The sequence below is a fragment of the Atractosteus spatula genome, chromosome 3 (assembly GCF_055471065.1).
Source record: "Atractosteus spatula isolate fAtrSpa1 chromosome 3, fAtrSpa1.hap1, whole genome shotgun sequence".
NCBI lineage: Eukaryota > Metazoa > Chordata > Actinopteri > Semionotiformes > Lepisosteidae > Atractosteus > Atractosteus spatula.
Genome location: NC_142708.1, coordinates 43,250,917 through 43,278,013, shown reverse-complemented (window position 1 = coordinate 43,278,013; position 27,097 = coordinate 43,250,917). Strand labels below are relative to the sequence as shown.

The following is a 27,097-nucleotide window of genomic DNA, read 5'->3' as shown; positions in this document are numbered from 1 at the left end:
ACAAATCGACCATAAAGTAATAGAAAGGCACAGATCAGGAAAGTGGTGTCAAGCATGCCTTCACAAATGTTGTCCTATTTCACAAATAAAAATTATGCCAATGCATTAAGAAACAAGACTTTTACACTTACTAGAAATGTACATTTGTAGTGTAATACAAAAGGTGCTTGCCTTCTTTCTAAAATGAAAACATATAATTCCTTCAGATTTTCTTATTATTTCTTGTTTGTGAGTAAAACAACTTCCTTGAATGCTGACATATTGCTTTGCACAGTGGAAAAATCTGTAACTTTTTTTCATTAAGACAAAAACCCACTAGAATTCTAAGAAATCTTTGTAGAAAGACACAAGTAAATCCCACAAGATAAATTAAGATTGGTCCTCTGAAAGAGATCCTTATAGATTATTGTGAAAGTGTCTTTATATACAGTGCATTAAATTTGGGGTTTTAAAATAAGAATAATAATCTAATTATTTCCTTTTTCCTATGTTTCCTGTTTATATATACGTTGACATAGATACACAAAGTGAGAAAAACAGGTAAAATCGACATTTTGAAAACCACACTGCAGAGGTCTTAAGAAGAATTGCATTTTTGGTAAAATAATTCTTAAATTATTATTTTTAAACTGAGATGTATAGAATAGTCATAAAATGCCATTTACAATTACCTCATTATCTTTTACTATAATGAGCCACAGAACATGAAATAAAATTCAATCGTGTTTTACTATCTCACTCTTAAATACTACTCAAACTCGACATACGTGTTTGAACTCATAAACGATTTAAACAGGTGGTCGTATTCGCATTGTTTGTCCCAGCCGATTCTCTGTAGTTATGTGACCCTTGACCTCATGTACTGTGATTGATTTCCCTTCCCAAACACGTGGACACAGATGGATGTGTAGCAATAACAACATGGCGAGTCAGTGTCTCACTTATGAGGGATGTAATTTCTTAAGACAGAGGCTAGTTTTATCAACGCTCAGTGGAAAACGGGTCAAAATACGAAATATTCGATATAAAGATGATAACCCCGGACTCCGAGGTGTGTTTCTTAAACGAAGCAAAAAGTTATCTTGAAAAATAATTGTTGAATGTCTTGCTAAAAAGTAGTACGCAGTATCTAATAATTTCGGGTTTTTTTTGTATTTTACCGTTAATGTGTGAATGTGTACATTCGCTGCAACAGAGACAAAACTAATACTGATTTTGCCATTGTGCTTTAATTCTTTTTTTTAATGTTTCGCAGCGTAATTATTACTGCGTGTATGAGTGTATGATGAGTGGCGCATGTTTAATTCTGCTCCCCTTTGCGCGAATGGTATACGGGTTAAGATAATCCAGTTTAAATGTACATTTGATTTAAATTTTGAATTTAAATGTAGAATGTTGTAAGAGTTCCAAAATATAAATTAGTTTCTCTTTAGAAGTTATACGTCGAGTAATTTACATTTGTAGTTAGTCAAGGTGGAGAAAACGACATTAAATCGGTTCGGTTTCTCAAAACGTGGTTGTGTGGCTTTATGGGCCAAGAATTCTGGAACAGTCCATGTGCTACTTGTGGGAAATTTAAAAAAAAACATGCTTTGTTTTAATGACAATTATGTATTATTCTGCTTGTTTCTATGTCCGTCCGTTTTTCTATTCCTCTAGTATTTTAGTTTAATTTATCTTTAGCAAAAGCTAAAAGAGCTAATAGAACTTTGTTTGCCTTTTTGAAATAGTGAAATATGTGGTGTCAGTGCACAACTTATTTGACGTCTTATTCTAAAGGAATTTGAAGAGAATTTTTGTTGGCAGATGTGTGACGTTTTCTCTTAGGCTGTTCAGAAATGACTGTGATAGAAATGTCTTAAGATCATATATTTTAAAAAATCATGTGCACTCAAGTTATTGGTATTGTATCTTGTATTGGACTTTATGAAGACATGAAAGAAGATATGCTAGATCAAAGATCTTGTATCATATGTCGTATCAAGTATTGAAGGACAAGTCATGTGCCCTCAGGTTATTTCTAATATCAGTATTAAAATATTTAAAACTATTGTTTGTCTGTTTGTCTGCGACAAACGTTGCTTTTTGATGGTATTGTATTTCTTCTTATAATAGTTTTTGTTTTCTAGATTTTGAAGCCAGCTTCATTAGGCTGATGGACAAGATCACCAATGGCACAAGGATAGAAATCAATCAAACAGGTTATTTCTTTAAATCAGAACATTTGAAAATGTTTTTCTGTAGTATTTTATCACTTCTGTGCTGTAATAACTTTTTACTATAAATCTTGAGTAATCTGCATATGTGATAGATTTGAACTAACTTTAAAATATAGTGTGATTTAATGATTAATTTTTTAAATGTCATGATTAATGACGATGGTGAATTGTTTCTGAAAATTAAGGATATACTGAAATGCATTAAAGGGAAAAATGTCAGCAATGCTGTGGTTTGCTATATCACGACATGGAAATTCATAAGTCAAAAATGTATCTTATAACTTTATGATCAGACAGGAAGGGTGTGTTGAGAATAGGAGTTTCTGCAGTGAGTGATGTGCTGTTTTTCCAGAATGGGTGTGTCATAGCATCAGCTACGGCTTTAGCCAGCAGGCAGACAGATTCAGACAGAGCTATAGTTACATGATCCATGGCAGCCCTCAATGGAAAGATTGCCTCAGACTGGAAAATAATTAGAACTCAAAAGAAACGGGCCTTCGTATTCCACTACTGATGAAGGAGAAAATACTATTCTGTTTTAACTAGCAGTAAATACAGAAAACAGTCTGAGAATTGTAGTGGCCAGAAATAGTTACTAGTGTTTAGAACTATCCATGCTGTCTTACTATTTTCTAAAAATGTTTTCAGCTGCTGAGATCACAAAATTACTTTTTTGAAGGATCAGACTTTATGCTTCTGGGTAAAAAGCCAATTGCAATATTCTGTGTGACCGTTCTTACATGCTGGTCAGAATTCCTGTGCAAATTTGCAAAGTGTCTGCTACAGTTATCTAGGTCTCAGGAGCACTCGGTTCTCCTCATGACAAAAGTGAGCTTCTGGCATTGCAGCTTTCATGTCAGCCTGGGCTGTGTGGCTCAAAGCACTTTGAGGTGCACCATTTAAATTGCTGTTCAAATCTAGTATCAAGTCAGTTATGCTATGATTTCAAGAAGTATTACTCTTGACTCTCTTGTTTTAGCCTTAGATTTAATTGAGTTGTTTATTTTGAAGTGTAATAATCCATGCTTTTGTCTGTATTCCCATGTGTCCTCCTGCTTCAGGTACTGCTCTGTTCTATCAGCCAGGGCTGCTATATGGAGGGACTGTAGAGCATGACTGTAATCCCCAGCGCTCCATTGGCTACTACCTGGAGGCTCTGCTTGCACTGGCTCCTTTCATGAAGAACCCAATCAGGGCTGTGCTGAGAGGTGTCACTAATGACCAGAAGGACCCATCTGTAAGCCTTCTGTTTGCTTTACTACTTGCAGTTATTCTGGCTAATTGTATCAAATATTATTGTATTATTTGAACTTTGTTAATGCAGATTTACTGGTTTCTTTTCCATGTCTTTAAGCCTAGATTTTGGAGCACTAATTCAGAGATGACAGTACTGATTTAGGAAGGAAGGTTTAGCCTCTGAGATGTGTGCTGTCAAGGTTATTCTGGCACTGTTAATGGAAATGCAGGTTGTTAGATAGCCATGTTTAACTGGGGATTTGCCCAATCTCTTACCTTAAACTCATGAAAATAAAAATGGATTGTTGCATTCCTTTAAAAAAATACCCCTCAAAGAGCCTTGGGAACAACAAAACGTTTCTAGCTGAAGTCTCATCTCTTAATTTTCTTTCAATGTCCAAAGAAGTATTATGGTTTGACATAATGTACTTTCATCTCAATGTCCATTCTTGTAGACTGAGGAAATTTAGTGCCTTAACATATCTGTATGTGACAATCTTGAGACAGTCAGAATCATGATTGCTCTTCTTTCGACTCTGTCTATAATATCCTTTTTGTGGTGTGGCAATCCAAAATGACACATACATGAGGATTCTTATGTCAGTGTGGCCAGAGAGCCCTTTTCTAGTTCACCTTTATGCATTATACGTTAGTTAACTCATTTTGTCAGGGGTTTTAAGATCTGTTGCTGAGAAGCCTGTCAAAGACATTTAATAATCCATCATTGTCTCCTTACTTGAAGGTTGACACCCTCAAGGCCACAGCAGTTCCCCTGATGAAGAAGTTTGGTCTTGATGGGGAAGGCCTTGAGCTGAAGGTAATTTTTATTCGCCCACTTGTATAGTTAAGCCTTTTAAATGTTATTGTATGTTTGTGCTTACCAATAATTTTATAGTCAGAATTACATTGAATCCTGAAGAAAAGATTGCCTATATCACAGCATACTTGGTTTTGGTAAACAACAATTCACGTTTCCTGTTTACACTTGTTGAATAGTGCAAAATTTAGAGAAATTATTTAGGGACACCTGATGCCTAGCATTGAGCCTATGTTCTCATGAAAAGTTGAAGTGGTGAACATAAGAAAGGTAACAAGTTCTCTATCTATTCTATTTGTTAGTTAGTATCTAATTGATCCAAGGGGCTTTCCAGTTGTTTCCTGAAAGATGTCAGGTTATGGACTTAACTTAACATTTCCACAACGTTATGCATTTTTTACTTTTTTGCTGAGTAATTCAACTTATGCATAAAGCCTGTAGTGTTCCCAGATGTTTGCCTTTGCTTTGCATTTGGTTTTTTTTCAAGTTTCCCATTTAATAATAATAATTATACTAATTGCTTAATAATAAATACTAAGTGTATTGCTTACACTTATATAGCGCTTTTCTGGACACTCCACTCAAAACGCTTTACAGGTAATGGGGACTCCCCTCCACCACCAGCAACGTGCAGCATCCACCTGGATGATGCAACGGCAGCCATAGTGTGCCAGAACGCTCACCACACATCAGCTATCGTTGGGGAGGAGAGCAGAGTAATGAAGCCAATTCATAGATGGGGATTATTTGGAAGCTATAATTGGGAAGGGCCAATACCAAATTTGGCCACTATGCCGGGGTTACACCCCTACTCTTTTTGAGAAACGCCCTGGGATTTTTAATGACCACAGAGAGTCAGGACCTCGGTTTTACATCTCATCCGAAGGACAGCGTCTGTTTACAGTATAGACTCCCCGTCACTACACTGGGGCATTAGGACCCACATGGACCTCAGGACGAGTGCTCCCTGCTGGCCCCACTAACACCTCTTGCAGGAGCAACCTTAGTTTTTTTTGCAGAGTGATATGGCAGCATTTAAAAAGCAAATGTGTTGAAATTCTTACATTTCTCTCATCAGATGTTTATTTTTAATGTCTGTGTGTGATGTATGTCTGTGATGTCACAGCCTCATGTTAAGGTTAATAGATGAAGATAGAACTGGACCATTGTTTTTTTTAAAACATTACCGTAGTACATTTACAATCACATTATTAGTACCTTCAAAAGCCCTATACAAAATATAATAGAAAACAACTACAGATTTTCTTCTTGTAGAAGTTTTCAGGCTACTGAGGGCTGTTTGGCCCTTTTGTACAATTAGTAAAACCTCTAAACTGCATAATACCAGAATGTGAATACCAGCATTGCTCCAAACCCCCCTAAACACTACAGAGCTTAACATGTTGCTAATGGACATTTCCTTGCCTGTGTAGATCGTGAAAAGAGGGATGCCTCCAGGGGGTGGCGGAGAAGTGCTTTTCACGTGCCCTGTTCGCAGGTGTATTAAACCAGTGCAGCTGACTGACCCTGGCAAAATCAAGCGAATTCGCGGAATGGCGTATCCTTTTCCTATGTTTCAGCTGCATCTGCTTATATTGCATCAGACTAGGAGCTCACATTCATGGTTGTTTATTAGTATGTGTTTTAATTGCTAATGCTCATGGATGATCTTCAACAAAAGATATAATATGCATGAAGAGCTGTTAATCTTCCATTTGCAATACAGTCCTTCAGCTGTCTCTTAGTATAGCAGTATTACAAAAGAGTTGGCTGCTGAGGCATAAAGCCATTTTGGAAACTTGTTTCACTAGGGTGATAAATATAAAGGAAGCAGAGATCATGGGATTGGGATGGGCTGGTAGAGCTCGCAAACCCTAAATAGGAAGATTTTTTTTCTGAAATTCTGTCATATCTCACTTTATCAAACAAAGATAGGAGGGAAGTCTTAAACTTTTCTATGTCACACCTGTAACTACAATATCACTAAGCAGCAACCACAATGCAGTGTTTTTTCTCTCCAATAACATTTCTGTGGTATCTTACTTTGTGCAAAGTAATAGAAAATCTATATAGATTACAGGATGGATATTTTTTGGTCCTGGTTTTTCACATCTTCACAAAGCTTGGTCTTTAGAAATCTGTGTTTTTTTTCCTGGACTTCTTTCATAAAGTGTTCTTTAAGATTTATTATAACATTGGACTTGCCTTTGAATACACTTTCCTTGTTTACTATCAGGTGCATTGTAGAAAAGTTTGATGTCTTTCAGTAGTTTTTATTGAATGTTAAAGTTTTTCCTTAACATAAAAAAAAGATACTCAGTTAGAGTTTCCCCACAGATTGCAAACAGAATTGTGGATTCAGCCAGAAGCATCTTAAACAAGTTTATACCGGACATTTACATTTACACAGACCACATGAAGGGGGCCAGTTCTGGGAAGTGCGTGAGTTTAATGTTGTTTTTCATAACTTTTGTTTGTATGATGAGCAATTCAATACGAGTAGTTTTTCACTGTATGATTACTGATCTTCTGGAATTCTTTCTGCCCTAATACACAGCTATTTGAAATGTAGCGTGTATTGCCATTGCTTTGCTTAACTTTTTACAGGTTTTTAGATTAACAGGTTTGGCCAAAGGGTGTGTATTTTCAGGATGTTTGCCAATTTGAAATACCTGTGTATGTGCCAGTAGACCGCACACTTTTCTCTGCATTGATTAATAGCCCAGTGCATCTGTGGACCTACATTTTCTTCAGTAATCCTGCTGCAAGCGGCAGTATAAATTTTTAGGTCATTGATAAAGCTGTTTTCACCTAGAAAACAGTTTTTCTGTTAAACCTAGATGTTTTGCTTCTTTTCAGATCTCCGGGCTTTGGCCTCTCTTTGGTAGCAGAGACCACAAATGGAACCTTTCTCAGTGCTGAAATGGCTTCCAATCCACAGGGACAGGGAGATCCAGTTCTCCCAGAAGACCTAGGAAAGACCTGTGCCAAGCTACTTTTGGAAGAAATTTACAGAGTGAGTTGAGTAATGTGATGCCATACTGTTTCAATTCCAAGATCTCTGAAGCACAAAAAGAAGTAACAAAGCAAAATCAGCGGATGATTAGCTTTTATGTTTTGCATTTCTGCCTGTTTTAGGCTGTTTTAAGTTTTTAGGGAGTCAGTTTGATAATGAAATATAAAGCATATTTAAAAGTAATGATTATTTGCTTTTCTTACATAAAAGCAAAGCTTGCAAAAGTGAACACCAATTTTCCCCTTTAGCTCATTTGATTCTTAGTAACTAATGTCATACCAGGGTGGCTGGTATTCCTATAATAGTTTGTGAAAAGAATTTCTTCCCCCTTTTAGTTTTTAATGCACTTTTCCTTATTTTGATTGTGTCCTAATGTTCGTTTCACTGAAGTAAAAAGATTTGAATGCCCTTGTAGATTTATGTCCCCTTGTAGTCAGTCCACTCTGTTGAAGACTAGATTATTTTATCATATCAAGATAGGACCTTCCCTTGAGCTTACTCTTTACAGAACACATTCTAGAGCAGCAGTACTTTTTTTTTATTGTGAACACATTTATGTGCAATATACTAAAACACTTACTAATGTATTGTACAGATTTAAAATAAGATTTTTTAAAGTCTATATTTTAATTACCTAACTTTTTTCTTGCTTTTTATTGCTTCTCTACGTTATCTGGTAGATTTACATCAACATAGTCATTTTTTTCAAGCTCATCATTTCCTATTTTATATGCATGTTTTGTTGTCTACATGTAATCTTGTGCAGTTTTCTACATTTTATTTTTCTGATCTTCAGCTGTAAATCTATTTTCTCTGCAACTTCTGTAGTGTTTTCTAAAACTCCTGTTTCAGTATTGCCTTCAATCTTGACTAGTCTTCTAGCTATACTAGAATCTAGGTCATTAATAAAAGCTAGAAATTGCAGTGGTCCTAGTACAGATCCCTTTCTAGTTCTAAAGATAGTCATCACTGTTGATCTTGACATTACCAGTAAAAAAAGTTGAACTAAAACCTTTCATAGTAAACTATCACTGGTAGAGAAGTAATTCGGGATTGTTTACAGGTCTTTTATCAATAGTCAATTATTTTGTAAATTGCACGTATAGTCTCAAATTAGGTGCCATTAGATGATGAGTATCGCATGATTTTTTGCCCCTGTCAGCAGTGATTAAAGTATTATACACTTCTGGTTCTGCCTCCACATGGTTCCCAATCTGGATTAATGATCATACTCTGGCAGAAAGAAAAGTCTGTGCCATTGAGAGTCATTGATACGACGTTATTATTTACATGTGATTTGCCATAAAACCCAATATTGCCAAAATTAGAGCCAAATGCAACACAAATATATTTAAAGGTTAGTTCACCAAAGTTGTTGTTGTTAGCATTTTTAACATTACTCATTAGGTTGTATTGTTTCATCTCTTAGAATATTATACATGCAGTAAAGAGTTTAATAGCCAAACATTATCACATATACAGAAAGTTTATTCTTTTTTTAAAAATATAGAACTTCAATTAAACACAGACTGTGTAAGCATAAGACTTAATAATAAAATCTGTAATTCACTACTATAGGTGTAATAAGATGAGCAGGTGGTGATTTATCAGAACTCAAGTGCAAGAGACTGGAGAGTGAAAAGTGAAAGATAATGATAAGATAATTGATTACTGACAAGCAGGACTTAATCTGCCCAGGCTGGTCAGTAATGGGAAAGAAAAGAAATGGGGAGGCGCAACTGTCCCAGGAGAAGCTGGCTAACTGCATCCCCTGTGAAATGAGGCTGCTAAACACAGCCCATCGGTTGGAAAAGGGAGTCTTGGCTACTGGAAGATACTGAATAGTGAGACCCCTGAAAATGGAACCGAACAGGCTGGAAGGGCAGCCCTCAGTATTGCCAGGGGTGCAGGCTGGCAAGCCCGAGGGTCGACATGGTGACCAGTGAAAGGAATAAGTGCGGAATGGCGTGTGGGCTTGAATCTGAAGCTGCTGCGTTGGGTGATGCAGAGATCAGGCAAGGAGCTGACGCTGGTGCTCACAGCGCGGCGCTGGCCTGAGGCAACAGAGACTGCTGCTAAATACAATCCGCCGGTGGGAGACGGGGAGCCAATGGGGACCAAATAAGTTTGCAGGGTAGGCTTCAGGCTGACAACTGCTGTGCAGAGAGGACTGCTTGACGTAGAAAACTGCCGCACAGCCCGTGGGGCAGAAGAAAAAGGGAGCCACGGGTATGGGAGAAACCGAATATCGAGCCTCCAGAAAAAAGGGGAAGAGCAGGTTTGCAGGGCAGGCTTGAGGCTGCAACATTTGTACAGAGTGAAGTGCTCATGCTCAGTGGAGAAATGTGGAGGGTGAAAGCAGTACTGCCAGTGAGGAAAAAACCCAGGGTGAAATGAAAAAATGACTAAGCTTCATTAAAGCGGCGCCTCGGCTTTAAATAGAAAACCAGGCATTAAATAAGTAGGAAACTACTAATTAATATGGATCACGAAAAGGGGATCTGGTCAGAGCAGCAGACCCTGGAAAACAGTGAGCCCTCGTGAGAATGTGACAGTTTCCCAGGGCAGCCGCTAGCCAAAGGTCTTCATAAGATGGCTCTTATCACAAATCTCTTTGCAAGGTATACACCACATTTTCTTCCTGCTCTTGCTGTATACATAAGTGTTAGTATTTTTTTCCCCAGTGTAGGATATGAGTTGTAGTGCTTGAGGGAAGTCTTCCAAGCTAGTAAACTAAAAGCTGCTGTCCTGTTCTATTATTGCCATATCAGACTCTAGCTGGGTCCAAATTTTGTTTTGATCCAAAGCTATATCCCTTAGTATTAAAATTTAAACTTTGTTTGCTACTTGTTTTTACAATTAATTGCTACTGTTTTGCTCATTGCACTTTTTTTAATGAACAGGATTCACAATGCTGGAGAATACAATTGCAGTTATGGCATTTTTATTAAAGGTCAACAAAATTGCTAGAGCGCTGTTTTTGTTGTTTAGATTTTTTAGCTGTTATTTTCCAATTCCTGCGAAATCCAGTTGAATAATTAAGAAATTGGTTCAGATGATTGTAGACTAAATCAGGATTAGAGGGCATATTTAACACAGGAACAACATTTATCACAGTTTTTACCAGACCCAGATTAGCTGCTGCGTCCGTGTGCACCACCATCTTGGGTCCTGTCATCAAATTGAAAGTGTTTTGGCTGGTCGTGTAGTTTGGCTGCCATATAGAATTTATTTTTAAAAATGAGGAATTTTGAAAACTGTTCTCTGAAACCAAACATCATAGAGGTATAAAACATGGTTGTCCGTGTTTTGCCTAATCATAACAAGTAGATTAAAAAAAAGCGGGATTCAGGAGTTTCTTGCAATGAAAAAATAATTTTAATCTATGTAACAGACCCACCTGGAAGCACCAATTGGAACCACTTTAGGGCACAAACTCTCTGAGAAGCAGGCTTGTATTGCAATTTCAGAGACTGAAATTAACCTCATAGATATTGAGTTTATAGGGAGGAGTATGTATAGTTCTATGAAAAAGTTTCTGAACCCCTTAGGCTTTTCACATATTTCACAGTTTTTAAACCTGTTATGTATTAGATTTATTGTCCTAATGATAGTCAACTTGATGAAACAAATGACCCAAACATGATGATCTTTCAACATTTATTTATCCTCAGCGATACAAATTTTATATCCACGTATGACAAAGAATGGTGGCACAGTGATTAACATGGCTGCCTCTCAGCACTGAGGCCCCAGTTTCAATTCTGGACCTGGGGTGCTATCTTTGTGGATTTTGTATGTTCTCCCTGTGTTCGTATGGGTTTTCTCCTAGTTAAAAAATATGGTAAGTTAATTGGCTTTTGGAAATATACCCTTGGTGTGAATGTGTGTGGCTGTGTCTGCCCTTCGATGGACTGGCATCCTATTTGGATGTACGCCGCCTTGTGCCCTTTGTTTCTGAGATAGGCTCCATATCCCCGCGACCCCGAATTGGAAGTGATCCTAAAATGAATTGATGGAAAATGTTTCTCTTTGAGGCCAAAGAGTTCTAACTTTGACTCGTCTTTCCAGAGAACATTGTTTAAGAAGTCTTGTGGGTCATCTTCATGCTCTTTTGCAAACTTCAGACAGGCAGCAATGTTCTTTTTTTGAGAGCAGTGTTGTTCTCCTTGCTATGCTTCCATGAGCACCATTCTTGTTCAGTAATTTTCGTTGTGAACAATTGCATTAACCAAGGGTTACAGTTCCATTAATGTTATTCTGTGATTCTTTATAGCTTCCTTGATTAATTTCTGGTTTGTTCTTGGAGAGATTTTGGTAAGACCACCACTTTTGGGTAGAATAATTTGAGGTCATGAGCGTTCTCTGTTTGTAGAATGTCACTCATCATTATAACCATTTCTGAACTGATGAGCTTCATTTTCTGGTTTCCACACACCTACTTGGTACGTAGTAAACCAAATTCATCGTGATCTTTACATAGTTGGAGCCTTAATAAACTCAACCCCCCAGATATCTGCCTAATTTTAACACCTAATTCTTATTATTTTCTTAATTGATAACTTATTCTACCCCCCAGACAGTTCATTTTGGGCGTTCAAGTTTTGATCTAAAACTATTCTTTTGAAGTGTATTAATCATTGTATTAATTCAAATTTGACATCGTTAGATGGGTGTGAATACTTTTGCAAGGCACTGTACATGCTCCATCAGAAACATCCTTGTCCATGAAAATTGATTTGTTGGCTTGAGCACCAATGTTCAGTTTGCAGGTCCTATATGTCTTTTTGTGTTCGCTGCTCTTGGTTACAAGCCAGTGATTTGTGGTTATTTGTGGTAATGTGCCATACTTGCTGGCTCTTTGCTGCTGCTGTTGTTTATAGTTAAATTAAGCTAGCGTGTAGTGAATAACATGTGATAATGTCATGTGCGTATATGATGACTTTTGAAACGGCAGTCAGAGTCTGTTTTTTTCACCCGTTAAAAACAAAAAAGCTAGAGAATGTGTGTTAAACAGTTTGTCCATGACAACCGTTTTCTCTGATCTACAGTTTAGTCTTCAGAGAGTTTTTTTTGAATGTCAACTCAAAATCCAATATCAGCATTTAGTTTGAATTTTAACCAACTCTAGCGATTTTTTTCAATTTACATCAATTTTACAGTACTTTTTAAAGGCTATGTAGCCCTGCCTGTAGATATTGCAAATGGTGTATTCTTAAGATGTTAAAAATGTGGATTTATGAAGTTATAAATGCATTTATATGTTAAATATTTGAAAAAATATGAATTACCCGACCAATATCTCTATTACAACATGAAGTCGAGTGCAAAATTTGAAGTATAACTATTAAGGAAATGTAGTGGACAAAAAAGTAGAAAACACTATAATGATGTGAAGTCACTGTGTTGAGTCATCACAGCCAGTACATGTGTATACACCATAGCTTAGAATCTGCCAGTGTGTGGAATTTTGGACACAACAAAAAAGTCAATCAAATGTTTGATAGAAGTTGAAAACACTGTCTCGGACGTTGTTCCTAAATATCCCATAAACGCTAAACTGGGTTTGGCGACTGAGAAGCCCTCTGCATTTGAATAACATCGGTGACACGCTCATCAAACCATTGGACAACCACAAGTGTTCTGTGGATGGGGGCAGAGCCATCCAGGTAGAGGCAACTATCGGCAGGAAAGAAATGCTGACACATGGGGTGAAGATGATCATTCAGTACAATTACGTAGTGATTAGTATTGACCTTGCTTTCTAACAGATATAGTGCACTCAAACCATGCCAGGATGCCGGTACCACCAGAACCCTGAACCGTTGGAAGATGCACTTAGGGCTGTAGAGTTCTTGAGGCCACACATGCACCTGTCCGTTTGTAAGAAAATGGCGAAGGATGATTTTTCTGACCAGATCACATTTTTCCACTGTTCTGTACTCACACACATGCATTTTCCAGTGTGTTGAGGGCTTCTGCACTGCATCCCAAGTATTATAATCTCACTTTATGGAGTTTTTGGCAGACCAGTTTTGGATAAAAGTGGATGCCCATGCCCAAACCTGAAAAATGCAGTCAGTTTATAATCATTATTTTATACAGTGCTTTTCATCGTACATCTCCAAGAATTGTACAATAAACCAAAGACAGTTATACACAAATTGAAATTGTACATTAAAAAATTTATAGCTTAATATGGAAATACATTTTAAGGTTTGAAAGTGCTCATTTATTTGCAAGATCTGATAAAATCTGGGAGATCGTTCCACAGTCTTGGAACAGCAGAACAGAAAGCACAGTGTCACAGTATTTGGAGCCTTGTTTTGGGAACTAAAAGATGTCCAGAATCGAAAGACTGCAGGTGATGTGTATAGTAGGTTAGTAGTTTACAGATGTAGTTAGGATCCAAAATATTCAAGCCTTTAAAAATTATTGAATTGTATGTTGAATTGTTTTCTGAAACCCAGTTAGGGCAAGAAAGTTAAAACAGGGGTCATGTGCTCTTCAATTCTGGTTTTGGGTAAAATCTATGCATCTGAATTTTGAACATAACTGCATGTTTGAATTTACCAGTGAGGACTACATCACAATAATAAAGCCTGGAAAAGACAAAATTAGCAATAAATGGAAGAGAGATGTATGGATATGCAGTAAGGGTTCCTTATCAGCCCTTGGACTTTTTCACATTTTATTGTTACAATATGGAATCATAATGTGGGATTTTTTTTGCTGTTGATTGACACAAAACACTGTCATGTCAAAGTGAAAACTAAATTCTACAGATCTTCCTAAATGATGAATCCAAAAAAGCAAATAACAGATTGTGCAAGTGTTCATATTTATAATAGCTAATAAACCTGTTAGTGGAAATGCAGTTCTGTGTTGAACAACAGTAGTTTAAGGTTTGTATTGCAGGCTTTAAGCAGTAAACTAAAGTAAAGCACCACAGCACAGACTTAGTTTGAAGCCAATTTTGTGCTTTACCTTTAAGAAAGAGGTAAAAAAGAGATGGGGGGGGGGGGGATTAAAAGGAAAAACTGTATCTTGTGCACCATGGACTTTTGGATTTTGTATAAAATGTGGGTTGTGAATTCTACATTGTACAAACAGACTTCAGTGAGGTAAGTAACAGATCATGACTTAGTCCACTATTTTGAATGAAAGCAATGAACTTTCTGCCATTTCATGTTCTAATTGTTTCACATACAGTTGGATAAGGAGTTTGTGAAAAACGTGTTAAACATGCATGATGAAATCACAAAATTATTTAGGTTCTTGGCAAAAGTATTGAAAAAGTCAGTTGGATCCCATTTATAAATCTCTAGTGGTTTCACAAATGTAAACACTACTTACAGTTTAAACTGTAGGAAATTACCAGAAATTGTAATGCATCTCTTGTGACCAGACCCAAGGTTTTGGTAATAAGTTTAGATTTATTTCTCGTACTTGCTTTCTCAGTATTTAGGTTCAGTACAGAGAACAGGTGCTTGAAGGGGATGGGGGGAGTGAGAAAGACTTCCAAGACCGTTCTCCAGATTTATTTTTCTGTTAAAACCAACCATTAATTTTTCTGTTCTTTCATGGTTGGCAAGCAGTTTCCACAAATTGAAATCTTACAGCCCCAATGCTCTTCTTAATTTATATAATAGGCAGGGTGATAAATTTATTAACCTGAGCTCTGTAACTCAGTGTATAGGGAACATTTAAGCAGTAGTTAGTGCTCTGGATATATTAGCAGGGGATCTTTATTACAGTTTCTCCAGTCCACACAGATGGAAAAAATGGATGCCTGCAATGGTGAAGCTTGGTGTAGCATAGTGAACTAGCACTATTTCCAGGGAGGAGTAATCTCAGCTTGCTAATTTTTACAGACACTGGAATTTCTGACCCTGTTATCCTGTTTGCTAGTAAAGGACTTTAACCCTTAACCTTAACTTTGTGTCTGTCATCAAATGAAATTTTTTACCTGCTTAATTGTGATTGCCGAGTGTGCAGTGTGTATTGCAGATGACATGTTAATATAATTTGATTTTCTTTCTTGTACAGCACAGAGATATCTAATAATAGCATATCAGTATAGGACGCCATTGAGAAGGATTTTGTTGCGTTCTGGTCTATGCTTGATTAAGTTTACTTGATATTTACAGTTGACCAGACTTTGAAATGTTGTGAAGAGACTGGTGATACTTGTAAACATTTAAGAGCAAGTTTTGCAGTATTCAGTCACATAAGATAACTAGACATTGTTCCTTGTGATGATGCAATCTATATCTATATATGAGGTGTTATTTTTCAAATTGGGAAGCTTTGTTCTTTTTACTTATCAAAGATAATCTTGTGGAGAAATATATATTGTGCTTTCTTTGCTCATAAAATGGTTGTCAGTTATTTGGAGAAGTTAGAAATTGAGTATGTATGTTCATGTGAAGAGAAATTCTGGATTGTAGTTTAATATCCCTGCTGATTTAATTAGAGCAGTAGTTCTCAAACTGTGGTACGCGTACCAGTTGTGGTACGCGGAGTGCCGCCAGGTGGTACGCCATATGACCCCGGAACTTTGTTTTGTGCACTGAAAAATTGGGATGGGTTTTCATATTTTCTATTTTAATAAAACTAGTTTGTGGTGAATACGCAGCCTGCGTACTACGATACAGCGCATGCTAATACTTGAGTGGACACAAGAGCTACAATGTAGTTTTATACCATTCTATAGGAATGCGTGCTATGAACACAAGTGACCAATTGTATTTAAAAAAAGTTATCTCCAGCAAAGCAAATAAGGAGGTAGGAGAATGTGCGTGATTTTGGAACAATGCCAATGTTGTAAGCACAGGAAAGCATAGAAATGTGTATTACGAACACTGATAGTCTTGTGAGCTCAGGAGAACGTGATAGATAACAGAAAAATATTTAAGAACTGTTCTAGGTTAATTTGAGAAAAATACACCGAGAGTCTCTGTGTTTCGCTCCCATGCGCATGAAATAACTTTTTAACTCCTGAGACAAACTCCTGAAATGGAAACTGGGAAAAATGCAAGCTTGCGGATTGCTAAAGCAGGTAAGCCCCACACTACATGTGTGGAGGAAAAGCTGCTGAACAGCTCGACCTGCTGCCCCCTCCAAAGACAGTCACTCATAGAGTTATTGATATGGTGGACTATGTCAAAAGTATGCTGATAGAGCGCATTAAGATGAGCAGATGCTTTTCACTGCAATTAGATGAGTCTATAAATGTCATTGATTTTGCCAATTTGCACGTTTACGTTCGATACGAGTTTAAGGGCTTTCTGTTCTGTAAGCCACTACCAACAGGAACTACAGGAGAGCACATATTTCAGCTTCTGAATGAATTTATCGAAGAGAATGGCATCGACTGGATAAAATGCATCGGAGTTTGTAGAGCGATGACAAGCCGAAACAGCGGTGTAGTTGCACGGATTAGAGAGGTTGCTCCAGATATGAACTGCAGCCGTCAAGAAAATGCCTGACGATTTAAAATCTGTTAGACTCTGTTGTGAATTGTATCAAGGCTCGACCAGTGAATTCACATCTGCTTTGCTTGACTAAACAGGCTCACCCCTCTTGCTGAAATGGTGCTTTTTATTATTTATTTTTAATTGTTGTTGTTGTTGTTGTTCCTTTTGTCATTCTATAGAGTGCTTTGAGAAGCCACTTTAAAGGTGCTATATCAAATAAAGTTTATTATAATATTTATTATATATGTATGTGAGTGTGTGCGCGCATGTGCAATCATGTTGGTCATTGAGATTTTCTGGGGTTCCTATAAGAAGATGACTTGTAGGTGATACTTGGATGCTTTGGTTTGATCAGGGATGGTACTTGGTCCAAAAAGTTTGAGAACTGCTAAAGTAGAGCATTGTGATCTTTAATTACCAGAACCAGGAATGGACATTTTTTTAGTATTTCATCTGAAAGATTGTCTCTATATACCAGTGTCCCCTGCCACAGTTACAGGGCATTGATCCTTCAAGAGATCCATCAGCAAAATGAAAGCAGCTATCCACTTTTCCACTGAATTATTCCCATCAATACCAGCTTCTTAAATCTGAGGAGGATAGTCTATAAGATGGAGAAATTGCTAACAGCAATTTTCTAGTTCTTCTACTTAATTACAGAATCTTGTATTTCTTGGGTGTGTTGTACAGAAACTACTCTACTTGGAGAAATAAGTAGGGCTCCAATATTTCTCACTTTGATTTGTGGCCAAAATTATATTTTCCTCAAAAGATTTAGACGTAATTAGCCACAGGCTCCCCCTGTTCTTACTGTACTTATCCCAGAGCGTCATTCTTTGAAAAACCATGTGAATCTTATTAGCTTTAGGAAAAAAACAACAACAAATGTTTCTTTTGAATGCTGAATATTATTTTGTGCTCTGTATGCCAGCAGTGGTGACCAACATTTCTCCTTGGTTTGAAGGTGAGGAATGAAAAAAAACACAAGCCAGGAATTAATTATTAAAATGGGATACCAGCAATGCCATCCCTTTGTTAGTATACCCATTTTGGAGTTTGATTTGTGGTTAATCAGTAGCAGCAACAAATAGAAACTAGTAAACAGGATCTGTCAGGAACAGGAACAAGTCAGAGTGTAAGTACTAAAGATGCCTTTATAAAATTGCAATAAATGTTGAAATGAACCACTCGCTCATAGATGGAAAGATTGTATTCATAACAGTATCTATCCTTTTTGTTTTAACCTCTTGAAAAGAATCATATGTATGGTGTTGTGTTAATTATATTATTTTCACCTTTGCTCTTCCTCTCTCAAGTTCTTATGCAGTAATGTATGTTATATATGGCATTTTATTACATTGCATCTAATTGAATAGCTAAAACTATTTCATTAGTTGATACTGTAATAACCTTGAAACATGTTAAAAAATGGCAGCCACCCAGTTTTTTATGTTCTTCTTATACTTAGAAAAAGCACAGAATTCTACTGTGGACAATCTGGTAGCAGTGTTATTGAGCATGATCATTGTAGTTTTACTCTGCAAATCAAATCCAGCCAAATGCAGCCCATGGATCACAGTGTGGTTCTTAGAGTGACGAAGAATATCAGGAGAACTTGCGAGAGATTGTAATGCGAGAGAACCCTTTCTCGTAAATCACTCTTTTTCTAGTAGGGATTTGTTTTTACTCACAGTTATGATAGTAGCATAGCTTAAATCCACAACATTGTCCACTGCCAGTGTGTTTTGGTATTTGAATTGTGTTATGGTGCTTATGAAAATTCTAAACTACTATATAGCCTGAAGACCTTAATTGTTTATAGTTACTTAAAATCTTTGGTTAGCTCACCAATGTAGCTCAAGCTGGCAGCAGGATCTGAATTCACGCTTTTTTAAGTACTAGTACCTTCAATATCAATTTAGGGCTACACTTAGTCTTAAGTAAAACATCCTAAAATATTTCAGATGGGTAGCTGCGTCAGCATGCGTAGGCTGCAAAGGAACAAGTAATAGGTTTATTCCATGCTGAAAAAAAGAAGAAAGAAAACACAACGTTTCGGCCATGGAGCCTTCTTCAGGTGTCATCCTGAAATATGTTGAATAATGAATGTCCTGAATTTTATGACAACTGTAAGTTTTATAACACAGTTAGAGGATTGCTTAGTGTTATAATTATCAGCTACTGTTCCCTCACAGTAGTGTCTATATTAAATTATTAACCTTAATAATAAATCTGTATTCTTAGAATAATGCCCATTTCTTCAGTCTTTCACTGTTATACTTCAAACCCTATAGTTTGTATTGTATTTGAGCTATATTTTTCACTAGTTGTCGTTAGGATCTTTTCTTAAACAGAAATAGTGATGCCTATGTTTTCACTTCTGTGTTAGGTGTTATAAAGTTCCTTCTGTTTCAGAGAAGGTCTGGTCCTTTTCACAAGTAATGTGGTGCTTCTTTGGCTAGTCAAAAAATAGGGTAAATGTGCCCATTATTAAGCACTTTTTTCAGAAATCTAAAAAAGGAGTAAATACTGTTTGGTTTTGCTCATAATTGGGAGAAACCTATTAGAATTTCTTACCTAAGTAACTCTTTAATTCAAACCAATTATTGTTTCTATTTTTGTGATGTGAATAAAAGTTTATTTGCCTCCTGTTGGCCATCGTGAAATCTACTTTGTAACTTCAGTTTTGGAGCGGCCATAGAAGAAAACTTCTCACACTTTTTTGATGCATGTTCAGGTGATTTTGTGAATTTAGATTCATTTTGTATATATTAACTTTAATAATGAAATAACTATTCAAAATATGCTATTAAATTTTTATTTTTTCCTGTATGGTGGTAGGCTTGAGTTGACTAGTACAGAATACTAGTACAGTGTATTCTGAGAGAGTACAGTGTAGAATTATATTATAATGAAACGTACATTTTTATTATTATTCATTCTAATTACTAATGTCCTTAATCATAAAATGAAAAGGCAAAAATGTATTGGATATTTCTGTACATATGTATTTGGGAAGGACATGACCAGCTCATATTACAGAAAGACTGCAATTAAAATGGGAAGTTATCCTAAATTTTCATATTTAAGGCACATCAACCATTATTCTGGTTATTGCAAAATCAGAAATAAAATGTATGAATGTTTACATTGCTTGTGTGTGTAATTGCATTGGTATAATTAGATAACTAGACATACATTATTTGTATTTATTATGTTGCCAGTTCTTGAATATTAAAGGGCCAGTGATGAAGTATGATTAATAATAGTTGCTTACACTTATATAGTGCTTTTCTGGACACTCAACTCAAAGTTCTTTACAGGTAATGGGGACTCCCCTCCACCACCACCAATGTGCAGCATCCACCTGGATGATGCGGTGGCAGCCATAGTGCGCCATAACGCTCACCACACATCAGCTATCAGTGGAGAGGAGAGCAGAGTAATGAAGCCAGTTCATAGATGGGGATTATTAGGAGGCCATGATTGGTAAAGGCTTATGGGAATTTTGGCCAGGATGCCGGGGTTACACCCCTACTCTTTTTGCGAAACGCCCTGGCATTTTAATGACCACAGAGAGTCAGGACCTCGGTTTTTGTGTCATCCGAAGGATGCCGCTGCCTTACAGTATAGTGTCCCTTTCACTATACTGGGGCATTAGGACCCACATAGACCACAGGGCGAGTGCCCCCTGCTGGCCCCACTAACACCTCTTGCAGGAGCAACCTTAGTTTTTTCCCAGGACTTCTCCCATCCAGATACTGACCAGGCTGCCAGTTGTGAGTTGCAGAGTGATATGGCTGCTAGCTGGCTAAAGTATGTTCATATAATGTTTGTTCCAATAAAACATTTTGTGTCCTGCACTGTGTGGTCTATTAGAATATATTAGAATACATTTTCATCCAAGAAAAATATACCCAGAAGGAAAAATGATTTTTTTTCAATAATTGGTATTTTATTCACCCAATTTGTGTTTTTAATGTATTCATATCTTTAAAAAAAACCTTTTACAGTAATATTTTCTACAAGAAAACAAGTATCTAAAGATGCACAAAAAGCAGGTTTGGAATGCCTAATGGTCCTATTACCCTAATCTGTGAATTCATTAAAATAGTTTATTAAACTGTTGATTGTAGACCTCCTCTTTCAGACACTTTTACACTTTCTTTAATGTCCAGCTGCCTAATGTAATCTCTATAAACATTCACTCATGGTTCTGGTGCCTCCTAAAATACACTAGAAACATATAGTAGCATGTAAGAAAATTCTGAATTTTAAACTCTGAAGGTTGACTAATTTCTCTCATTTGTAAATGATTTAGAAATATGCATAAATCAGTACAGAGTTGTAAATTGGACAATAAATGGTTAGTGCCAAAGTCTTTGAAATGATATAGGATTCACATATAAAACTGATTGAACTGTTGATTAAAGAAAAACTAAATTTATAAGGATTTATTTTGTTGAACTTAAACTGCACAGGTGCAGATTTTCTTGACATTTGTATGTGATTTTTAGAAGCCGTTTTAAAACGGGCGCAGACTTGAAAGAGATGTTTTATCATGTAATCATTACTCCAGTTTAGATGAGCCTTTATGTAATCCAGGATCATGCAATGTAAAACCAGTCTAAAAATTAAACCAATACAACATCCTGCCACAATGACCAATATAGTGCTTCTGAATGCTGTTAAATTAGAATGAAGTTGAATTTAAATCAGTTGTTTGCTGTTTTATTTTTTCACTGTCGAAGGGCTTTTAAAGTCTGTGCTGTAACTTGCTGACATGTTTGTACTGTATAACGGTCTTCACTGAATTTCGTATGGAAAGTACACTTTAGACAAAACTGAATTTGTTTGACAAAATGCACATCGTGTAACTATTAAGACTTAAAGCCTGTTAAAATACTTTATACTAGGCTTTTTATTCTGTAATGGTTTGTAGTTAGAATATTTTTGACATCCTGTTATCCTCAAAGCTGTGAGCTAAGATGCACCTACATGAATTGCATTTCATGCTGCTGATTGCGCCTGCGTACAGAGTGGTACAAATCATGTTTATTTGTAGCAAAATTGTGGATTTCATAACTGTCATTTCAGTTATTGAATTGGTAAAAATCAGTGTTGATCATCAGCAACATTCCTACAATAATGTTATAGTCCCTGAGTCATAAATGAGGTGACAGTGTTGATATTACTATAGTTGTAACTTCTGCAGTACATCGTTTTAGTAAACAGTGAATTTGTCATTCTATTTTTAATTGTAGTGGCAGCAGCAAAGCAGAGCACCCAGGAAAAAATGTTTTGTAGGAATACATATTTGAACTTAGTCGTTTCACTATGCTGCATGCACATCATCTGCTTGTGTTAGGTTAAAAATAATTTCTTTACGCAAGCACATATTTACAGACCTTCAGTACCATCAATATTACAATTACTCTCAATATCAAAAAGAATATTGCTTTGTAGCTAAACATAAGCTTTTTGTGAAAATTCACCGTGAGCTGTCATGTTAGAAGATCTGATTCATTTCTTAGCTGTCCTGGCTGGTTTGTCTTTTAGGGACTTTTTGTACGTTATGTTGACTGTCATGTTAGAGAAAATTTGGGATGTTTTCTGCAAGTTATAATGGAGCTCTGAAGGTTTCATGTTTCATTTGTCAAGTGTGCAGTAGAAACTCGTTATAGAAATTTTCAACTCAAAAGACCAGTGAATCCCCTCTTTTAAATACTGGTGATTTGTAGAAGGTGGGAAGAATTTAACTGTCTAGAGGTAGTAGCTCCCACAGGACTTCATTGTGGGACAACGAAACAACTTCGATGTTTCCTCTCCTGAGTAACTGCCTTAGTACTGTGGTAGGCTGTTGTAAGTAACATTTCAGTTTTCAGTATTATAATTGTTTTCTCGTTAACAAACTAACAAACATATGCACGGATCTAGTTAAAACATCCATGAGGAACAACAAAAAGCAGAGGCCGCTTTTTTCCAAACCTTTCCTGTTCTTATTTTAGGAGAACATGATAGTTTAATGTCTGTGGTAGTTTGTTGCTCATTTCCTAAAATTTGATCCTGTTGTAATTGGAAGAAATTTCAATCATATGTTATACAATAAAATGTTTGTCAAGATACAAAAATGTGCAAATCTTAAATTGATTTTTAACTTCTTGCTATTCTTTTCAGGGAGGATGTGTGGATTCAATCAATCAGAGTCTGGTGTTGCTGTACATGACTTTAGGACAGCAAGATGTTTCTAAAGCTTTGCTAGGACCTCTATCTCCATACACGTGAGTTGTTTTTTTTTTCTATAAAACCATAGCAATACCAAGCAGAGTTCATTTTTTGAAGGAAAAAATCCATGATCAGTAAATCCATCTCATGTGTTTTCTGACTGCTTTATTTAATAAAGGATTGTGGGGGAGCTGGAGCCTATCCTGTCAAGCAATAGCCGCAGGGCAGGGTACACCCTAGATGGGACGCCAGTTTATCAAGGTGCTGACTCACAGACACGCACACACTCACACCTTGGGCTAATTTTCCCAGAAGCCGATTTACCTACCATTATGTCTTTGGACAGTGGGAGGAAACAGAGTACCCGGAGGAAACCCACACAAATGTGAGGAGACCATACAAGCTCCACACAGATAGCACACCAGGTCACGTGTGCTTAATTCGTCTTTAGTGTAGATCTGGAGCGATTTACTGTAACTCGGCTGTCTTTATGCTTATCTCTCTAGCTGCAAAGTACACAGTTGTCACAAATCTTTGAAAAGGAATGCATGCACGTAAGAGTTGTGCAACAAATAGAAAAATATTATAAAATTTACATTGGTATAAAGTTTTGTTATATTCATGACTAAAGTATTTAAGTTCAAAAGAGGTTAAACTGTTATTTAGCAAAAACATACACATGTAAGATGTATGTTTGTGTCATTAAGTACTGGTTTTATTTTCAACACCTTCCATTGTTTTTTATTGTTTTTTCCCAACCTTTTCCAGTCTGAACACACCAGGTTTAATACGGGATTTTATTACCCATCCACCTGCATCACCTATTTCCACAAAATATTGGGGATGCTACCTTGTAATGTTCCCCCTCACCATATAGGGACACTTGAATAGGACATCAGCCTTCCCTCTTTGGAGACAAAGGGGACACAGCCCAGGGAGGCAGTCATCTTTCCTTCCTAGTCTCTCATCTCTCATCTCAACATCAAACCATCTGATGTTAGATCACCCCCCCTTTCAATTATTTCCAATGCAAATACAGTGCTTAATAGTAAAAATAAACATGATACAAATGGAAATCATTTCAAATGATCACAAATAGTTTTACTTATTGGAGTATCCACCACTGAATTATATTGCAGTTTATAATAAGGTCCTCTACACAGCAGATGAGGAAGTTTGATAAAGGGGAAATGTAGGCTAGCTAGATCAAACCCAAAGCAAACTTTTGCCAGGACACTGTTGTTAATATCCCTAGTCTTCCAGGCATAACCATGGAATCTTCAATTGCCATGTAGTCAAAAGAGCCTTGTTTTAATGTCATACAAATGATAACATCTCCTCTAGTGCAGTTTCCCCTGTTAGCAATTCTGGGATAGCGTATTATCTTACTGCTGTACTGCTTCAGTCTTACTGAATGTACATTTCCTCAGTGGTTTTCCAACCCTAAGACTGAACTTAGCCTTAGCCTTGCTTACATTCTGAAATGTCACCAGAGTAGACACGTATGCCATTTTTGTGTTCCGGCCCAAAAGGGCCCAGTCACAGTTGCTCAGTGAAATGAGCTATTAATTGTTAGTCTTGTAGAAGTCAATCACTGTGTCTTTATTAAAGCCACTGAAAAACCCACTTAGATATTTTTAATGCACATTTGCCATTTTATAACAAATGTTTTAATGATGTGTCTGCCATAATAGCTGTTTTTGGATAGATCTGTGAAAGAGGGTCTTCAGTTTTGTCCTGACAGGCTACTTTCGGGTAAGAAGTACTGAACAGAAATGGAGATTTCACACATGAGAATCTGAAAGAAGTGAACTGAACTGTCCATTTTCAGTTATCATGGTACCGGTGCTGTGTACTTCAAAAGTACAGTACTATGATAACTGAAGATTGGCAGTGCCATCACAAAGATCCTGCTCAGCCATTGTCAGCAGAACTATTCTAAGATTTTTTTCTGAAGCTTCAGTGTGCATGGAAATTCATTAGCTATATAATATTGATCTGCCTACTGAAATGAATGAAATGTGATATGTTTGTTTCACTTAGTGCTGTTCACCAATATGTTGAGGAATGTGAGGTCATTCTTAGGGACTAGTTTTAGTGTAGCCATTCACTGAGCTGCATAAAATATTTCAGTGAGTACATATCACTGTTTACTCTTTGCCCAGAACACCTTAATAAGTAAGATGACATATAGAAAATGTCAACAGGACATTGTCAAAATGTCAAAAAATACAACAGGAGAGAATTGTGCATTATGCTTTCAAAGGTAAATGCAGTATTTTACCCTGGAACAAAACTATTTTTTTCTTTTCCTTTAACCTTGTCATGAAGTAAGTGTAAACTCTTGCTTTCAGAAATGTGAAGATACTAACTTTAGTGGTTATTAGATTTATATAGAAGGGGGAATTACAATGCTTAAAACTTTTCTTGGTTGAGTTAAATACAAGGTTAGGATTTGTTTTTCTTTTTTGTTTCCTTTCGTTCACAAGTCTGCTCATGCAACAGTGCAACCTTTGAGCTGTTGTGTACAATGTGTCCTGGCATGTTGCTCCCTGGGTTACTGCTTATGCCAGTTTAGAGTGACTTACCTGGGCACTGCATCAAAGGTCAGGAAGCCACTATTTATCACAGCACCAGCTCAAATAGTAAATGCTAGTTCTACTTTTTTATTATTAAGTCTTAATTTAAAATTCTATTTTTATTAAGTATGTTATTTTAAATGCTATAGTAGTTTCTACAAGAATAGGAAAAGATTGCCTCAATTAAGTGTTTAATTTCAAAGTATATGGAGCCTTCAGTAACTCAGGAACACTTAGGCAGAACTCTGCTGTTCATTGCATATACCAGCGGTAGGCAATACCCAATACCAGTGCATGAGGTTTTCATTCCATATCATAATTAACTCGTTGAACTGTTTGAATAAAAGGTAAAACTACTTGTTTCTAAGGTTATAATTGGTTGCAAATAGAAGAATACCTGTGATGCTAGACCTACTGTGTGAAACTTTTGTTTGAAAAATGTTCAGATGTTCCTGCAAACATCTTATATGTAAAATGTAGTTATCAAAGTTGACATCCACATAGTTTTAATATATTAAAGTTTAATTTTTCTGTTAGTTTTTACCTGTGAAAAAATAGTGTCAAGTATACCCTTGAACAGTATGTGCTACTAGCAAGGGGTGATATGGATATATTCTTCTATTTAGAGACCTCAAAGTAGCCTGGCTGTCAGAAATCAGTGTATTGGGTTTGTGTCCACTATTCACAATATTAATACGTTGTGTGGACAGTTGACTCCACTTTTTAAAATGTATATGGTGTTGGCAACTGAGATATAGAAAAAGCATTTTCTGAGCTCAAGACTACATTCCAGGCCAGAATTTGTTATATTGGCTTTGTACTTTTTCACAGAACAACGATGAGAGGTTTTCCTACGGTCATTATTTCAGTTGGTAAAAAAAGATTTATTACAATTCTTTTTATTCTCAGTAACTAAACAGTTTGTATTGAATATTTTATATTACCGCTGACCACCAGGGGGTACAAGAGTATACAAGGTGCTTTTGGTTGATGGGAAATTTAACATGACTGAACATTGGTATGTTGCAGAAATAGTAATTCCTTTGTTCTCAGTGGTTAGGCTATTTCTGCACACTGTCTCAAGTTCACCGCCTGACAGCCACTCAAAAAGCCACGGATGTAAAGTGGTGATTCATAAAGCATGTGCAGTCTGGAGTGTTATTATAAAGAAACTGTTCTTTTACCTAGAAATATATTACCTAGAAGTATATTTTATATACTGTAGTAAATTGTAAAATCTGCTCTTAGAAATTCAGGCTGTATTTTGTGAGAATACAGAATTGCAAATCACTCTTACACATTGCTTTGCTGTTCTTCTTTTCAGGATAGAGTTTCTGCGTCATATAAGAGACTTCTTTCAAATTATGTTCAAAATTGAAACCCAAAAGCAGGAAGAAGAACAGAAAGGTGGGGAGAAGGTGCTCATGACATGTGTGGGAGCTGGATATTCAAACCTCAGCAAACCTCTGAAATAAAGATTTTTGTAAAACTGTCTTTTTTCACAAAATAAAAAGTTAATTTACCTC

At 36.5% G+C, this 27,097-nt stretch overlaps 1 protein-coding gene across 2 annotated transcripts; it reads left to right on the top strand.

Moving 5' to 3' along the window:
- The first annotated feature begins 888 nt into the window (after nucleotides 1-888).
- Nucleotides 889-27,097, top strand: rcl1 (RNA terminal phosphate cyclase-like 1). 2 transcript variants are annotated; one of them, XM_088910866.1, is made up of 10 exons: nucleotides 889-1,051; nucleotides 2,130-2,201; nucleotides 3,281-3,456; nucleotides 4,198-4,272; nucleotides 5,706-5,830; nucleotides 6,585-6,710; nucleotides 7,132-7,288; nucleotides 22,945-23,048; nucleotides 23,171-23,253; nucleotides 26,896-27,097. In XM_088910866.1, the coding sequence occupies exons 1-10, from the start codon at nucleotides 904-906 to the stop codon at nucleotides 26,898-26,900; spliced, it is 1,071 nt and encodes a 356-aa protein (XP_088766992.1). In that variant the 5' UTR covers nucleotides 889-903; the 3' UTR covers nucleotides 26,901-27,097. The 2 variants fall into 2 exon arrangements, with proteins under 2 accessions (XP_088766992.1, XP_088766991.1); XM_088910865.1 differs by lacking the exon at nucleotides 23,171-23,253.